The 18,137-nt window shown below is 46.0% G+C and overlaps 1 protein-coding gene and 1 pseudogene across 1 annotated transcript; both read right to left on the bottom strand.

The window, feature by feature from the left end:
• Positions 1-2,430: 2,430 nt before the first annotated feature.
• LOC149748760 (elongation factor 1-alpha 2-like) lies at positions 2,431-3,456 on the bottom strand. Its single transcript, XM_089915871.1, has 3 exons — positions 3,315-3,456; positions 2,759-3,023; positions 2,431-2,677 (listed from the first exon to the last, which is right to left on the bottom strand). Exons 1-3 carry the CDS (start codon positions 3,454-3,456, stop codon positions 2,431-2,433), a joined length of 654 nt encoding a protein of 217 aa, XP_089771997.1.
• A 39-nt stretch (positions 3,457-3,495) lies between these two features.
• On the bottom strand, positions 3,496-4,886 carry LOC111167970 (elongation factor 1-alpha-like; annotated as a pseudogene).
• Positions 4,887-18,137: the final 13,251 nt, after the last annotated feature.

The raw sequence follows: 18,137 nt of genomic DNA on the forward strand, positions 1-18,137 counted from the left end.
ATGACAAGGGAGTCATTTTAGAATTCCAATTTAGCTTCTACCCTGGGAAGGGAATATCTCAGTCTGGTAGATTTGCTCCTTTATTTCCATGCCAATGACATGGATGCCCTCACTACTAGGCCCTCTCAGGCCTGGTGAACGTGGGTGGAGGGGTACCCTGACCACCTAGCAGAAGAGGGGAGTGTCAAATCAGATCTAGTCACCATGTTCTCTTTGCATTAGAGCCCAAGATAAGTTTCCGAGGCAGATCAAAGCCTACAATTCTCATGCAGAGAAGGACTATTCACCTGAGCTTGGCTTCTCACTGCCTTCATCACCAAGTCCAGACACCCCAGCTTGACATCACAGCCCTTCAAAGACCTGCCCATTCTTGCCATTTCCAATCCGCAGGCCCACCATCCTGACCTCCGGGCTTCGGCTCCCTCTGGGCCTTTGTACCTGTATTTTTTTAAGAGGTCAATATTTCCAGTAAGTTTTCTCTGATTCCTCAAGCTTTGTTGTTGCTCCTCCTGTGTTCTCCATAGCGTCCTGAAGTTAGCCCTGTCACAGCATTTCTTACATCATGTTATACTTTTCTATTCACTTGTCTGTCTCCCTTGCCAGATGGTGGGATCTAAGTGAACAGGATGAAGTGTACAATCCATTTCAACCCCATTTGCCATCAATGAACATCTGGTGAAAGAGGGGATGAGTGAATGAAAGAATAAGTGACTTTGTGTCTTCCTGGCCTCACTCAGGTGGAGGCAGCAGGGCATCCACAGTGAGTCTTCAGGATCGGGGGCTATCAGTTGCAGCCTGGTGTGCTGAGTGGCTGGGACCCGGTGAGAGCTGTGTGTCAGCGCAGAACGAGCTCCCTTCACGAAAGCAGACCACCCCAAGGAGTGAGTTGGGAGCTGCAGATCCTCCTTATTTGGTCTGAGGAGATGGGCTTACAGATGACCTGACAGGAAGCTTTTTAGAGCCCTGGAGTCTGACACAGGCACAGACTGAAATTTCAGAGCCAGGGTGCTTCCTTTTGGGTCTGAGGCTTTTGGGTGATCCAGTGACAGCAGGGAAGCTCCCCCAGCATCCATCCATGATTGGAAGGGAAGCAGCTGCCCAGAAAGTGAGTCAAGCCTCCCGGGAAGTGAGAGAGGAGGCTGGGTTGGGGCAACATGACCTCTCAGGAAAGAGTGGGCCCGAGGTGGAGTGTTGTGACGGGGTAGGGTAGTTTTATTCTGTACAGTAGGGGTGGTTGTTTAATATTTGAAGTTCCCTAAGTGGGACAACAGACTCTAGAGATGGTTGTTTAGCATTTGAAAGAGTAACCAGAAGCCCCTCTGACCTCAGAGGTGTAGGGGACAGCATAATCACAAGTCTCAACCGTATTTATCTCCAATCAGCACCAAAGGGTGTGTTGTTTGTTGTCATGGGTATTAGTAAAGAGTGTTCACTGGTGAAGTGAGCAGAGTTGACACATGGGTTGACTAGAACTATTGTACGGGCATCTTCCTGGATGAACAGGTGAACCCAGGGTCCTTGACCCTTTGAAGTGGCAGCCAAAGCCTAAGGATTCTATCCTGTGTTGAGTCATTTTCAGGGGCTTCTGTCCCCCACTAGAAGGTTAGCTGAAACCTACTGCTGGGATGGCATCCACCTGCATACCAGGTGCTCATCAGAGACCAAAAGGTCTCTGGTGGCTCAGAGACTTCATCAGACTCTACAACAGACATGTGATTGTTTTATGCCTGCTAATAGAAGCATATGTGAAGGAATTGTCTGAGACTTGCTTCATTGTACCAACTGGTCTCAGGGGTGGGCGTGATATCTAACAAGTAGAGGCCTCCAATACCTGCCAACCAAGAACCTAATCACTGTGAACGAACAGGGTGCCTGTGCAGCACAGCACAGCAAAGAGCCACCAGAACTGGCTGAGCCACCAGACTTTGGCACCAAACTGTGGCTCTGGCAGTTCAGGCTTGTAGTGAGAGCTCCGGCATTTTACCTGAGAAGTCGTTCCTTGGAAGAAACCGTGACAGCTAGTCTAAATTTTATTATTAATTTTATTCAGTCAATACACAGAAGTATCTAATCTACATAGTGGAGGTTGCTGAGGAAACTGAATTGCAGGGAGAAGGACACGCTTCATTTCTTGCTGGCTTCACTGCTGACTTAGTGACCGTGGCCACAGATGCCGTCTTCTCCACAGCCTTGATGACGCCAGTGGCCAATGTTTGCCTCATGTCGTGCACAGCAAAACAGCCTGGAGGAGGAAGGAAGGAAGAAGAAAGAGTGAAATTTCTAGAAAGAGGCATAGAAGGAAAGGCTCCTTGGCCTCAGTCAGAGGTGCTTTCCTTCCCAGGACTCAGCAGCCATCAGTCCCTGGCTCACCTAGAGGTGGGTACTCAGAGAAGGTCTCCACACACATGGCCTCGCCGGGGACCATCTGCATTATGGCTGCGTCAGGGCCTTGGGGTTGTCCTCCAGATTCTTGCCTGAGCGCCGGTCAGTCTTTTCCCTCAGTTCAGCAAGCTTGCAGGAGACGTGGGCCGTGTGGCAGTCCAGCACCAGGGAATAGCTGGCATGGGTCTGTCCCGAGTGATTCAAGATGATCCCCTGGCGAGGGGAGGAGGATTGAATTAGAAGAGATCGGATGGCACCTGTGATCTGGGGCCAACTCTCGGCCAACCTGTGCCTTCTGTAGAAGTTGGGGCTAATTTCTAAGAAGCATTTCCATCACCACCAAGCACCAAGGCCCGTGGCCTCCCAGGCAGCTTACCTGCGCCACAAAGCTGCCGGCCTCCATGGGAGGCAGGGGGGGTCGTTCTTGCTGTCTCCGGCCACATTGCCACAACGGATGTCCTTCACAGACACGTTCTTCACGTTGAAGCCCACATTGTCGCCAGGCAGGGCCTCGGGCAGGGCCTCGTGGTGCTTCTCCACAGACTTGACCTCAGTGGTGACGCTGCAAGGGGCAAAAGTGACCATCATGCCAGGTTTCAGGAGGCCGGTCTCCACACAGCCCAAGGGCACAGTGTCGATGCCTGTGCAATGGGAAGGGCACTCAGAAAGATTCTAGACCCACCCAGTGAGAACTGGCTTCTGGGGGAGTCCCTTGTCCTGGGGCGCAAGGACCAAGGCCACCTACAGGACTAGTAGGAAGCACCAGGACCCAGGACTGGCTTAGTTATGCTATGTATCTATCAGATACACTGGAAACGCTGGGGGCTTTGGCACTTTATCCTACCTTAAAAGTCAGGATCTGAACCCTGGCAAGTCAGACACCAGACCTCATTCTCAGCTCCTTCATTCCTTAAGAAGCCCTGTCACCTCACCTTCAATCTTGTACACATCTTGCAGAAGCAGCCTCAGGGGCTTGTTGACAGGGCGAGTGGGCGGGAGGATGGAGTCCAGAGCTTCCAGCAGAGTCACCCCAGTGGTGCTTCGCTCAACCTTCCAGCCCTTGAACCAGGGCATGTGCGGGAGGATGCAGAACGTAGTGGAGGTGAGCCTGGGGCATGGCTCCCGGTGCGCCCACCCCAGTAACAGGACCAGGACCGGGAACAAGACCTGCGACACTCACCTGCAGACCCGGTCCGCACTCACGTTGCTGCTGGGCTCTAGTATGTTGTTGCTGTGCCAGCCCGAGAAGGGCACGAAGGCCACGGACGCAGGGTTGTAGCCAATCTTCTGATATCGGTGCTCACTTCCTCCGTGATCTCCTGGAAGCGCGCGGCGCTGTAGGCGGGCTCGGTCGAGTCCATCTTGTTGATGGCCACGATCAGCTGCTTCACGCCCAAGGTGAAGGCCAGAAGCGTGCGCTCGCGGGTCTGCCCGTTCTTGGAGATGCCCGCCTCGAACTCGCCCACGCCGCCGGCCACGATAAGCACTGCATAGTCGGCCTGCAGGACACAGACACCACGGCGTCAAGGGCTTAGTTAGGGGAGGGGGCGCCAGCCGGACTGGGAAGCCTGCTAGAGTTTCGGGCAGTCCCGGGTCCCTTGGGAAAGCTCGGGGACGGGATGCTCCCCAGAAGTTGATAAGTTCGTGGGTCTCTTGGTTACTGCTGTGCACAGAGGTCCCGCCTCCCAGTTAAACTCTCACCTAGTCCCATAAATGAGCTTTTAGTTTCTTCCTCCCAGACGGACCCCAAGTGATCTACTTGTCTGGGCGTCAGAAAACCTGGTCCCTGCCCCAGCCTGAAAGGGGGCCCGTATCTGAGCCTCACAGTCTGTCCTCCTCTGGTTCTTTCAGAATTGATGATTGGCATGGATGAGGAAAACCTTCTAAGGCTTATGATCCCCTCCTTCCCAGAGCCCCGGAAATAAAGCCTGAGTTTCCTCCCTTCCTCTGCGCCTGCCCCGCCCCCATCCGAAAGGAGGGCCCTGGGAACAAGGGCTGCTTTACCTGGGAGGTGCCCGTGATCATGTTCATGGGGCATCGATGATGGTGATGCAGTACTTGCTGGTTTCAAACTTCCACAGGGAGATGTGGATGGTGATGCCACGCTCTCTCTCTCTGCCTTCAGTTTGTCCAACACCCGGGCGTACTTGAAGGCGCCCCTACCCATCTGGGGGGGGTGGGGAGTGAGTAGAGCACACTGATGGCGAGCAGACGGATCTATCCCAGGGAATTCAGTGGCGCCCTACAGCGCACCCTACTGTCCGCGCTCTGCCACCAGACCCACCCAGAAGTGGGTCATTCATCCTCCAATCCTCCCCGCCCCCACTGCTAGACACCAACACCGCGCGTGAGTGTCTTACCTCGGCTGCCTCCTTCTCAGACTTCTCAATGGTCCTCTTGTCGATCCCCCCACACTCGTAAATGAGATGCCCGGCGGTGGTGGACTTGCCAGAGTCCACGTGGCCGATGACAACGATACTGATATGGGTCGTCTCTTTGCCCATGGCAGCGGGTTCCTTCCTTCAGTCACTGCTAGAGGGGAGCACGGTGCGGGTGAGGCCACAGTGTTCCAGGCCTGCCTCTCTCCTCTCCTCCCCTCCACTCTGCTCCTGCCCAGCACCCCCCTCCCCACTTCACAGCCTAGGCCAGAGCCTGGGACATGGTAGCATCAACTGAAAAGTAAAAGACTTGCCAGGCTCACGCCTTGGCAGGGGTCACAATCCCAGTTCCATAGCCGGTACTTCCAAGCAGTCCTGGCCCATCCATCCTTTCTCCTGTGTGGGCCTTCCCCCCACCCTTCCTCCCATCCTTCCAATCCCCCCATGCAACCCTCACCCCCAGCACACTTCCTGTACAAGAAACCCCAACACGCCATAGTTTGCAACTTCTCTCCTTCCCCATGCAAGTCCCTACCTCCAGAGGAAAAGAAACAAAGTTAATCCAGCAAGAGCTGCAGCAGCTGTGCCTCCTGCTTTTATAAACCTAGCACTGGACCCTCCTCTGGTTCCACCCAAATCTGATACCAGAGCTGGAACTGGTTAAGTAATGCCTCTCCCTACCCCCAAGCCCAGTTGCACAGACTACTTCTTGGACTGATTGAATATATGGGTGAAGAGAGGGTGGGTGAGAAGGTGTGTGGGTGGAGTGGGGGAAGGGAAGATTTTGGAAATAGGAAAAAAATAGAAAGAAAGAGAAATAAATAATTTTGGCGGGAATGAATGCTGCATGGCGCCAGACTTTGCATGCAACTTTCCAAGACTAAGGTGCTGAAAGGTTGTGGCAATTCATTCATTCACTGAGCAGTTTATTGAGAAGTATAGTGCTCAACACTCTGCCGGAGGCTGAGGCTTCCAAATTAGGAAGCAGTCATGGCCTGACTTCGGGAAAGCTCTCAGGCTCCATGACGGACAGCAATCCCAGCTGGGGCTCCGTCAAGTCAGCAGTCTGGGATTGCGGAGGGAAAAGCTTGTGGGACTGCTTTGAGGCTGGCTGTGGCTATTTGGGGTTTTCTTCGAAGCTGAGCATTGTCCTCTTCCCTCCCGGGGAAAGTTCTCAGCAGAGCTCAATCCCTCACACACGGTCAATGCTGACTTTCTCCATCCCCTCTCCCCAGCTCAAGCTTGGACCCAGGATGGCAAGAGGCCAATGCTCTAGACTTTCAGTGTTCCCCATCCCATTGAGGCCCACCTCCTTGAGCATTGCCCATTTCTCATTCTTAAATCATCATCCCCACCTTTACCCCTAAAGAATCAAAAAGCTAGAATGTCAGAGAAGTGGGGTCCTCAGGAAACATCTGTCCCTTCCCTTCCCTCCCCCAATTTTATAGAAGAATCAAGGTCTAAGATGTTCAAAGGATTACCCAAAGGTTCTGCAACTCCTTGGTCCCCCACTATTAACAACTTTCCCTCACCCAGTCACTTTTTAGAAGAGAAGAAGCAGAGCTACGTAGCCCACTGATTCATTCCACTAACACGTAAGAGGGACCACTGCTTAGCTCTGCCTTGGGAGCTGTGGATTCAATGTGAGTGATGCAGCCCCTGTCTTTGAGGGGTTCACACTTTAGTAAGGGAGACAGACCACAAAGAAACTATTTCCATGTAATGAGTGCATCATGAGGGCTGAGAATGAGGCTCTTTTGGAGAGTTCCCAAGTGTGTAGGGTGATGAGGACCTCTTCACACAGAAGTTTTAACAGGTCTTCAAGACCATGGCATCTCAAGGCCCATAGCGGAGGGAGGCACTGGTCAGGTAGAATAGTCAGTTGAACACAATTCTGTACTCAATTTGCCTGGAGGACAGGAAGTGGATGGGAGAAAACAATGGCTAAAGAGATGAAGGGGGTATATCATTATGCATTAATTCCTCAGAGTTTAGTTTTCCTAAACTGTAAGTCTAATTATGTAATCCCCCTGCTTCAATCTCTTGATTACCCTTTATTGCCCTCAGGGGAAAAATGACTCTGTTCCTTCAGCGATGAGAAGCTCCGAGAGACTGAGGCTGTAGGCAGGGAGCCCCTTAGGAGGCCACCACAGGAGTCCTGGCAGTGGGGAATGGGGCCTCAGCCAAGGGGTGCAGCTGACGTGTATGCCACATAAATAGAGGGGGGGTCAGAAAAGAGATGGGGGACCACGTGCCATCGAGGTAAGGAACACACGACTTTGTCAACATCTTCTCCCTCATCCCAAAGTCGAGCTCAAGCCCCTGAAAGAGTACCCAGAGGACCCTGCAGTGAATTCTAAAGGGTCAGAGTCTAGACTCCTTCCTGACTCTGCAGCCCTTCCACCTGGTGCAGTTGAGCTGATCTCTCCCTGGTCTGGATCTGAAATTCCCTAGTCTTACAATGAGACTATAGTACCATCTCGTTTTGGCCTCTTTGAAATAGCACAAAGGCAAATTCAGAATGTAAGACAATTGCACTTCGGAATCAGGTAGACCTGAGTCTAAATCCTGCCTCTTCTACTTCCCAGTTATGTGAATTTTCTATCTCTGAGCTTCCGTTGCCTCATGTGTAAAATGGGGATAATACTTACCTCCTGCTTTGCTTGAGGTTGAACTTGATCATCCTGCACAGTGCCTGGCACGTGGCCAGTGATCCATAACCAGTATCTACTATGGTCCTCTCTTCCTCTCCCTGTCTTGTGTTGCCAGACTCCACTCACTGAGAGGTGAAGTGCTCACATACAGACCAAACAATTTACCCAAGGTCACGGAACACATAAATGAAGAAACAGGAGGATACCCCCTAGTCTCTGGGTTTCCAGGCTTCTGCTGAGCCAGACTGTCTCCTCATTAAGAATTATTATTATTATACTTCTTCCATTTAAGCCATTCACATTACATCTCTGTGGTTTGGCTGACTCAGAACTGAAGAATAATCAGAATGAAGAGGTTTTCTGACATTGGAATCAGCTGAAGGGTAAGTACTCCTGATAGAACGACTTTCCCAGCCTAGTGTAATTGGCTGTCACTAGGGAAATATTCCCATTATTTACAAATTCGAAGGGTCCTGGCAATTATCATTTTATTAGAAATAGTATTTACAATGTATAAACAGAAAGTCATCAGGGTTTCTGGACTGGGACAGTTAAGAATTAGAAGTGAATCTATAGTGACTGTAATGCAGGCTTCAGAGGAGTTGGGATGAAATAAAATCATTTAGAATGACAAGCACAATGCAATGAGAATTCACTGAGACAAATGAAGTTATAAGATCAAGATGTGCTTGTTGGACAACTGCATAAATACAAGAAGAGGTGACTTTGTAGTGAAAAGTTACTCCAGAGAGGGTTGATTCATAAAAAACTAAACAATGTGACCAATATTGGCATATGAACTAAATAATTTATCTACATAACTATTAACTAAAGCCCCTTGGTCTTTAGAGTTAGTGAGCAGAGGTGTAGCTATGAGATCTCCCCAGTTTATTCAGGTTTCTAGAGACAGAACTCATCACAGACATAGACTAAGTCTGTACAACAGTACCAGTAAATTTTAGAAGAAACCCACAAAGTGAAACAAACTGGAGTTTGTCATGGGGAACTTTAAAGGTAAGGGTTCAACACCTAATACTGATACAATAGCCAGGACATGGAAGCAACCTAAATGTCCATCGACAGAGGAAGAGGAATGGATAAAGAAGATGTGGTATATATATATACAATGGAATATTACTCAGCCATAAAAAAGAATGAAATAATGCCATTTTCAACAACATAGATGGACCTAGAGATTATCATTCTAAGTGAAGTAAGCCAGCCAAAAGACAAATATTATATGATATTGCTTATATGTGGAATCTAAAAAAAAAAGATACAAATGATCTTGTTTATGAAACAGAAATAGACCCACAGATGTAGAAAACAAACTTATGGTTACTAAAGGGGAAAAGGGGGGAATAAATTACAAGATTAACAGATACACACTACTATATATAAAATAAACAACAAGGACCTACTGTATAGCACAGGGAACTGAACTCAACATTTTGTAATAACCTAAAAGGGAAAAGAATCTGAAAAAGAATATGTATATTTCAGTTATATATATATATATCTGAATCACTGTGCTGTACACCTGAAACTTATATGTGGAATCTAAAATACAACACAAGTAAACTTATCTATGAAACAGAAACAGATGCACAGACATAGAGAACAGACTTGAGGGTTGCCAACAGGGAGAAGAGGTGGGGGAGGGATGGAGTGGGAGTTTGGGGTTAGCAGATGCAAACTATTATATATAGAATGGATAAAGAACAAGGTCCCACTATATAGCACAGGGAACAATATTCAATATCCTGTGATAAACGATAGTGGAAAAGAATATGAAAAAGAATGTATATACATGTATAACTGAAATTGCTTTGCTGTACAGCAGAAGTTAATACAACATTGTAAACAAATTATATTTTAATTTAAAAATTAATTAATTTAAAAAACGAATTGTTTTGACTTAGTTCAGTCCAATTTCAAGTGTGTGCATGAGAAGAAGGGAAAGCTGACTTTCCTAGGGTCTGATCACTTGAATATGGAGATATCCAGTTTGCAGACCTGCAAAAGTAGGAAATCAAATCCTAAGAAAGAAGGAGCTATTTCTTTGCACAAATACCTACAGAGCATCTTTCCCGTGGTGGTCTTGAAGCTTGAGGCAGGCTAGGATATCTGCTTTCTCTGACTCAACAGCACGAGGGGGAAGCAAGACCAGGCTCATCCAGCCCACACCCCAGGAGCTGAAGTCCAGGCACCGGAGGAGACAAAGAACTGGATATTGGAGTGACTCTAAATTAGTGATTTTCTACTCAAACAACTCCTTGCACAGAGACAAAGGGAGAGGGCCTTCAAGTTCCAGAGCTTGACAACTTTAAGGGGAACGGGCAGTGTGGGAAGATCTGGTGAAGCCCCATTAAAATGGAAAGCTTTTCCTATGAGCTCTCTGAGCATCAGTCATTCAACAAATATTTCCAGAGCACTTTGTGTTACTGCATCCCCACCCCAAAGCTGTTTTTGCCTAACCTCCATTTCACATATGGCTCAGAAAAGTAAAATGAGTTGTCCAGACCACACAACCAGCATGTAGGCAGGAGTAGGGGTGGAATTTTAATCAAGACATGTTCCTTTCTAAAAACAACATACTTACCACAGCCAGGACATGCTACCTCCTGGAAGTTCCCTAGGCATCATTCTAGTGCAGCACCTCATCCTAGATGTAAAAACTGAGTCTCAGGCAAGTCCTATTCAATCTGATTTGAATACGTAAACATTTACATGTCAGGTGTGGTTCAAGAAGGATCCGCACCTTTAGGAATTCCCAGGCAGCTAGGGTGACGCACTCACACCCACACACAGTAGGCTATCACAATACAGAGGTCTGTACACAGGCAGTGGGAGCAGAAGCCTTCAGTAGACCCTGCTGACAGACCTGATCACAGGTGCCTCTATTGAGCATTCATCCAACAAAAGAAGCTTCCCATCATATTTATTTACATAATTGCTTTTCCTCCCCAATGTTCTAGGGGTGACATCTCTCTGCCAAGACTGCAGTTAATTTGGAGTCTCCCAATCTCTCCTCACTTTGGATCATAAGCCAGATAGAAGTATAAATCCAAAAGCAAGTGAATTCTGAACTTCAGCCCAGAGGCAGTACAGGATGGAGACTGAAACTGTTCAAGGCTTCCCCTTCTCCAGCCCCACGCCCTGCTCAGAGAAGTGTCCCAGAGGAAGAACTGGGGCAAAGGAGGGGCTCCTTTCATCTGTGGTTCAACAGGGATGGAGAAGGAAATAGGATGAGGTAGGGGTGGTGGTGGCATAGCTAGAAGAGAGATGCTACAGACACAGGTAAGGTTAATGTCCCAGGAGATTTCCTTTTGAAGCCAGCAAGAGTCTGAGAAGTCGGTGGAGGATGTCAGCATAGAACTGCCCATTCGTTCATTCTTTCATCCATTCATGTAGCAGTGTGGAAGTACATGTTTCCAATTCTAACTTTTTTCATTGTGAAGCATATGCTGTAGGGAAAATCATTTTGTGGATATACCACATATGTGTGCACCCTTCCCTCCCTTGATTCTAGAAATCTAAGTTCAGGTTCTTTCTCTCATTTATCAGTGTGAATTTGCATGAGCTATTGACACTCTGAATCGCAGGCTCTTCACTTGTAGAATAGGACTGATAAACATTCCTGCTTTTCCCTCCACCAGTCCTTAAGAGAATCAGCCAATCAATGGGTTGGTAGTGAAACTGTAGGGTCCACGAGGGATCCACAGAGCAACTGTGCTCAAAGTGAATAGAGATTGAGAACTTTAAACTTAATTCTGCAAAGCTGGCAAAAATAGATGTTACTTCCAGAGCACTGGAGGAGAAAAGTGATTATGTAAATATCATTAGACGCTTCCTGTTTTTGATGGATGCTCAGGGATCATGACGAGCTTATTCATTGCTGTCTCCAAGATGCCATTCACAGTGATTTGCATAGAGTCCACTAATGAAGGATCAAAGGAAGTAGATATCTATTGTGTTGATTCGTTAGTTAATATTTAAAGCATCTTATAAATCTGAAATCATGCTGTTAGCCCTTGAACACATACATGTTTTATGACTACTTTGGTCTCCTTTGGAAATCATTTCATTTGGTCTACTGAGAGACAGTAAGATACCGACAAAAAAATCAGAGGGTAAAGCAAGGCTCTCCTTCCTCTGGGTTGCTCCTAAGGCAAGCACACTCTCTTCCTTACCTCCCCAGATGCACATCTGTTCTAATCCAGATGTTAATGCTCCAGAATTGACAGTACATCAGGTGAACATCTAAAATATTATCCTGAGGAATGTCAGATTCACTGCATAGTGTTTATAATTTAACTGTTATTTAGCCTTTATGGATAACACACATACTTGCATATTGTTTTACAATCGTTTTATAGTTGCTCTGTGAGAGATAATTAAAGGAAATCCACTTTAAGTGAAGCTACTCAGAGGGACAAAGTTGTTGTTTTGCCAATAATGTGCTATGTAAATGCAAATTATCAGGATTTGTATTATAGGGAGACTGCTTAAATCATTTTTCATGAGACCAATATGTAAATGTTATAATAGTTCCCTGATTTATAGAGCACTTTTCTCCCGAAAAGATAAACATACCTAGCCATGCATTACTTAACAGAACTTCCCAAATTCCAGCAGGAGGAAATCCATTCATTTATTGATCCTTTCAATCAGATCCTACAACACTGCCCAGCCCATAGTAGGTCCTTAATGTTTAACAAGTGAACGAACGAATGAGGAGTTACTTTAACAAGGCCATAAACATTTGTAGCCTTCATGCAAAGAATGAGGGTGCAGAGGGGGATGTAATGAAGTAGAAAAGGTCAAGGTTGCCACCTTTGGTGAAGCACTGAAGTAGACAAAAGACTTGGCAAGAACAGAAGGAATGAAAACAGAAAGAATGAGGGTAAGGCTAGGCAGGTGAGTTGAGGCTATTGTCAGCATATGGAGGAAATCTATTTTTCTAACCCTCGGAAAATGAAACTGAAAAAGAAGAAACAATGAGAAAATTCATTAGTAATTGGTGAAGTTAATGTTCTGGAGAAGTGCCCCAGCTGAACAGTAATCCGTACAGGGCTTCCCTGGTGGCGCAGTGGTTGAGAGTCCGCCTGCCGATGCAGGGGACACGGGTTCGTGCCCCGGTCCGGGAAGATCCCACATGCCGCGGAGCGGCTGGGCCCGTGAGCCATGGCCGCTGAGCCTGCGTGTCCGGAGCCTGTGCTCGGCAACGGGAGAGGCCACAACAGTGAGAGGCCTGCATACCGCAAAAAAAAAAAATCTGTACAATTTAAGTACCTGAGAAGCCAAGAAAAATGTAGTGGCGGGAGAACTGTGTCTTCATTAGCACAGGGTAGACCAGCAGTCTCATCAGTGATGAGAACAAAGCAATCCATGCTTTAGATTCTATAGGAGCCCTGTTTCATTGAAAGAAAACTCATCTTAGAGTTCACTCCATGTATTTGATTGGGGAACCCTTTTTTAGAGGTACACAATTAACCACTCATGGAACTAATGTACTAAGGAATACAGTTTGGAAAATAATGGTTTAGAGCCTAGAAAAATAGTACAGAAGAGCAGTCCCCATGGAGGTCATATTTCTTTTCTTTTTTTTAAGATGTTGGGGGTAGGAGTTTATTAATTTATTTATTTTTGTTGTGTTGGGTCTTCGTTTCTGTGCGAGGGCTTTCTCTAGTTGTGGCAAGCAGGGGCCACTTGTCATTGCTGTACGCGGGCCTCTCACTGTCGCGGCCTCTCTTGTTGCGGAGCACAGGCTCCAGACGCGCAGGCTGAGCAGTTGTGGCTCACGGGCCTAGTTGCTCCGCGGCATGTGGGATCCTTCCAGATCAGGGCTCGAACCCGTGTCCCCTGTATTAGCAGGCAGATTCTCAACCACTGTGCCACCAGGGAAGCCCCCATATTTCTTATATAAAGAAACAAATCACATTCCTGTTCATCTTTGGCACTTAACAATCACAAGAGATGTCCCCAAACCTTGAATCCCCAGACTTCTGAATACTACATATAATGTATGTATGTATAGGATATTATGCTTATCATTCCCCTGAATATAACTGGGACATTGAAATGACCCCTTCAAACCCTATTGATTCTATAAACGTGAGAATAAAGTTTTTTTTAATGTAAGCTATTGCTGTCCTTTTTTCACACCATTAAAACACAAAATAGTGCCCTGTCTCTGACCATTGGATCCATGTAGATCCCCATCTTGGGTCTGGACTGGGAAGATAAAAGGCTCATACCTCCAGCCTGTTTTGATGATTGTTGAACAAAGCAAGAGCCTGAATTGTAAACTGCAAAGATCACCGCTAGACTTGTCACCCCAAGGACTGGGTTACCTGTAAAATAAGAAGAATCATTAAGAGTATGTACTGGCCTTCCTAGTGGCGCAGTGGTTGGGGATCCACCCACCAATGCAGGGGACATGGGTTCAAGCTGTGGTCCGGGCATATCCCACATGTCGCGGAGCAACTAAGCCCGTGCACAACAGCTACTGAGCCTGCGCTCTAGAGCCTGCAAGCCACAACTACTGAAGGCCACACGCCTAGAGGCCGTGCTCCACAACAAGAGAAGCCACCGCAATGAGAAGCCCGCGCACTGCAAGGAAGACCCAACACAGCCAAAAATAAATAAACAAAATTTTTTTTAAAAAAGAGTATGTATTGACCTTCTGACATGGTTTTGAGCACTCTGCATGCATTGCATCATCTCATCCTCACTATAACCCTATGAGCTGGACACTATTACAATCCCTGTTTTACAGCTGCAGCTGCTGAGATACAGAAAACCCGTTGGAATATTGCTTTCCTGATATAATGCAAGTATATTTTGTTATTCTCAGGTCTTTATGGTAGAAGTGGCATTTCATGTAGGCCTATGGGAGCACACTGGATATTTTCAATCATAATGAATAGGCTGGGACCCTAACCAAAAGGAGATTTAAATGATCCTCTGAGCTTGAAATAAAGGTCACTAGGTCATCTTTTGAAAGCTTCTGAAGGGTCCTCTCCCCTCCAATACCTTTTTCAAGTTGTGGCACTGAATTGATAGAATGATTTCAAGTTCAAGGTCATAACAAGAGATAGGGAAAACAATGGTGATGGTGGAAGAAACAGGATTTTTTAAAAGAATATGGAATGATATAAAAATAACATAAAGGAAGGAAGGAGATGAGGGGACTTTGGCAATACTTTATGCTGATGGTGGAAAATGATGAAATACACTTACGGCTTTAAGGTTGTGGGCAGAATTGTTAGAAGTTAGGAGGATCTGGAGTCAGACCACTTGGTCCAAACCTCACTCTACTACTTCCTATAGATAAATGACTGTCAACCAGTTAAACCTTCATAAGCCTTGGTTAGCAGCATAAAATTGAAATAATGATATTATCTACCCTCTTACATTTGCTTTGATCCTCTCATGGGAGGATCTATAGAATGGTGCCTGGTATATATTAAACTCTCAGTAACTGACGGTTTTATTATGCCTCCCTTCTCAACAAATCTGTTACACTTCCAAAGCTGGTTCCTACCAAACTTTCTCTGTTAAATAGGTCTTCAAAGAGAGAGCAGCCCATCATGGTGATGAAGAAACCAATTCTACTTTGAAATCATTTTATAAATGAGGTACAACGTGAAAAATCCCTTAGCACAGCGTTGATTGAGCACATAGTAAGTGCTCAATAAATAAAAGGTGTTGTAATATGAATCATTATTTATAATTGTAATATGAATCATTATTTATAATTGCACAATGAATAAGAAAGGATAGAGGCAAATTCACCCCAATTCTTAAACAAGTTACATGTCCAAAGAATGTCAGAACCCCCATAACCCTCATTCTGCTCACATATGATGCACTGTTGGGAAGATGACTTGTGTGCTGAAAACCAGCCCAGGTACCCCAGGGGTAGGAGGGTCACAGATCCTTTGAAGGGACAGAGTGAAGGGAGAAAGGTAGCTGGTCAGACCCTCAGGATGAAAAGGCAGCAGGTGACAGGAGGATCCTCCCTACGGATGGTGGGGAAACACAGGCCTGATGTCACACACTCGGCGGATCTCAGTATCTATCCACATGAAAGGAAAGGGACCCATGGGCAGTCTCAGCATCACCCATAATAAAAACAATATCTACTATTACTTTACAGCAGAACTTGACCAACTATGACCCGTGGGCCAAATCTGACCTGCACCAGCTTTTGTGTGGCCCGTGTGCAAAGAATGACTTTTACATTTTAAAATGATTGAGTAAAATCAAAGAAAAGAAGGATGATTTATGGTATGTGAAAATCAGATGACAGACATTCCAATTTCAGTGTCCATAAATAAAATTTAATTGGAACACAGTCACATCCATTCATTTACCTACATCAATGGCTGCTTTGGGACACACCAGGCGACTGAGTGGTTGCAACAGACCCACAGAGCCTGAACTATTAACTCTGGACTTTTGTACATAAGTTTGCCTGATTTAGAGCATTGTGCTTTTTAGTGTTTTACCATTCATTCATTCATCCATTCATCAAACGTTCTTGAGCATCGCTCTGTCCAGGCACTAAGGAGACTGAGATCCAGGGATGCAGAAAAAGAAAGATGAAACCAAAGCATCCATAGTGCTTTAATAGAGAGGTAACACACAGCTAGGGTAGCGCAAACGGGAGGCGAGAGAGTGGGAGGGTTCAGTAAACGTTTCAGGAAAGAGATTCTCTCAAACATGACAGTCACACAGTGACCAGACTGTTACTCTTTTCTTGGATGCACTATGCATGGCATGTGGCACATGGGATCTTAGTTCCCAGACCAGAGATAGAACCTGCACGCTCCCTGCAGTGGAAGTGCGGAGTCTTAACCACTGGACCATCAGGGAAGTCCCAGACCATTACTATTTTGCAGATGTAGATACTGAAGCAGAGAGAGGCCAACAGCTTGCTGAGGGTCAATTGCTAAAGCAGGGTCAGGACAAGGCCAGAATCTACTTCCAGGCTTCCCAAGTCCAGGCCCATGCGATCTACCTACCAAAACAGGCTGTGTGACAAGAAGGGAAGAACCATCTGTGTAGCAGCGTGGGAGACCAAGGAGAGGGGAAGACGAGGTGACTGTGTCAACGAGTAGATCAGATTCAGTCATGGAGACAGCCAGTGCTTGCTGGTGCAGGACAAATGTATGTTCTGAATGACCATTTGAGAAGGTAGCCAATTTCTGGACCAGAAGTAACTCTCCTCTGAGAAGTGTGTGCAGTTTATTTCAGGAACACTGCTGCCAAAGCCTGGATTTTGTTACCTGCTTTGAAATCACTGGGACCATCCCAAGCTTGCAGTCTGGTTTATTTCCATCACTCTGGTTTGGGACATATCCACAGAAGCTTGGAAGGGGAGAGCATTGTCATTTTAAGTTTAGCCATTTTCTAACCATTTTTGTTTTGTTTAGCAAATGTGTTAAATGTTTACCATGTGTTAGGAAATTTTACATTATGTCATTTCAACAAATCATGGTTACTAGTAAATGGCAATTGTGTTGAGCGGAGAAAGGTTTTGTTTCATTTTATTCTCATAACGAATGACTCTGTGAAACACAGGTTTGTAAAATTGGAAGTGGAAGGTCAGGATGAGAGGTGAAGAGGAAAGGAGAATTGATATTCATTAAGCACCAATCACAGAGTTCAAAAGGTGTTTTCATTTTTTTACTGTTATGAATATTGCTACAGAGAATAACATTAAAATAAAAACATTTTTGTCATGCAAAATATCTAAATTGTTGATTAATATTGACATTGTCTGAAGCTACCCTATATTTTCTCTAGGGGCTTCTTAATGTCCCTGAGGGCAGGGCGTATATCAATCTGATACTGAGCCTGACCTTGGTAATGGTCTTATTCTCCCCTACTCCCCTCAACACACAGGAGAGAATGTGAGCATCTTTTGAAAATATGTAGTTGGGGACATAATTCTCTGAAGGATCCAAAGCTTTGAGTCTATGTCCTGTCTCCCTTCTCTTTCCCCCATCCTACTTCTCTTACTCCAGCCCTGAAGATTAGACCGCCCCTGGGGGTCCTTGGAGCTACTACCAGTGATCCTATTGCCTGAGAACAGGAAGGGGCTTCTCTGTTTTCACTTTGGGATTTGGGTTTTCCCAGCCTAACAATAAACATCTACTCAGGTGAGACTAGAGCATTTTCAGGGAGTCAGTGTATTTGCTAATTAAAGTTTACAGCCTGTAAAAAATTCACCTTTAAGGAACTATGATTTTTCCCCCATCCAAGCCCCTTGATGTCATGATTATTAAATGAAAATCCAATAACTTTATTAAAAACTAATGAGATGCTCTTTGTTCTACCTCTGCATTCCTATAAGGCTACAAGAGGAGACTGAATGTAGATATTGCGTGGAATGCTTCCCTTGTCAGGGTGGTATTAGCCATCTGGCTAATTAAACTCCATATTTAATCCCTTATTATTTCTCACGCATTGCAAAGGCAACTCAGCATTAGGGAGTGCGGCCCTGACACCTTTAGATTTGGGCTTAGACTCCAAGAGCTCCCAGGGATTCATAACAAGGGAGAGGCACAGGAAGACTTGGGCTTCTGCACATACGTAGCCCAGGCTGCTGGGAACTTAACTCTAGCTTTGCTACTTACTAGCTGTGTGACCTTAGGCAAGTCACTTAACATTTCTGAACCTCAATTTTTCATCTGTAAAAAGAGGATGATAA

This window comes from Delphinapterus leucas, chromosome 7 (genome assembly GCF_059928025.1).
Source record: "Delphinapterus leucas isolate spDelLeu-1000000601 "Yukka" chromosome 7, BTC_Dleu_Yukka2, whole genome shotgun sequence".
In the NCBI taxonomy this organism is placed as follows: domain Eukaryota; kingdom Metazoa; phylum Chordata; class Mammalia; order Artiodactyla; family Monodontidae; genus Delphinapterus; species Delphinapterus leucas.

Coding starts and splice junctions, on each gene's coding strand:
- LOC149748760 (XM_089915871.1), bottom strand. CDS start 3,456: ATGCCCTGGTTCAAGGGCTGGAAGGTTGAGCGAAGCACCACTGGGGTG. Junction 3,024..3,314: donor AGATGTGTACAAGATTGAAG/GTGAGGTGACAG, acceptor CCCATTGCACAG/GCATCGACACTGTGCCCTTG. Junction 2,678..2,758: donor CCGGCAGCTTTGTGGCGCAG/GTAAGCTGCCTG, acceptor CAACTTCTACAG/AAGGCACAGGTTGGCCGAGA.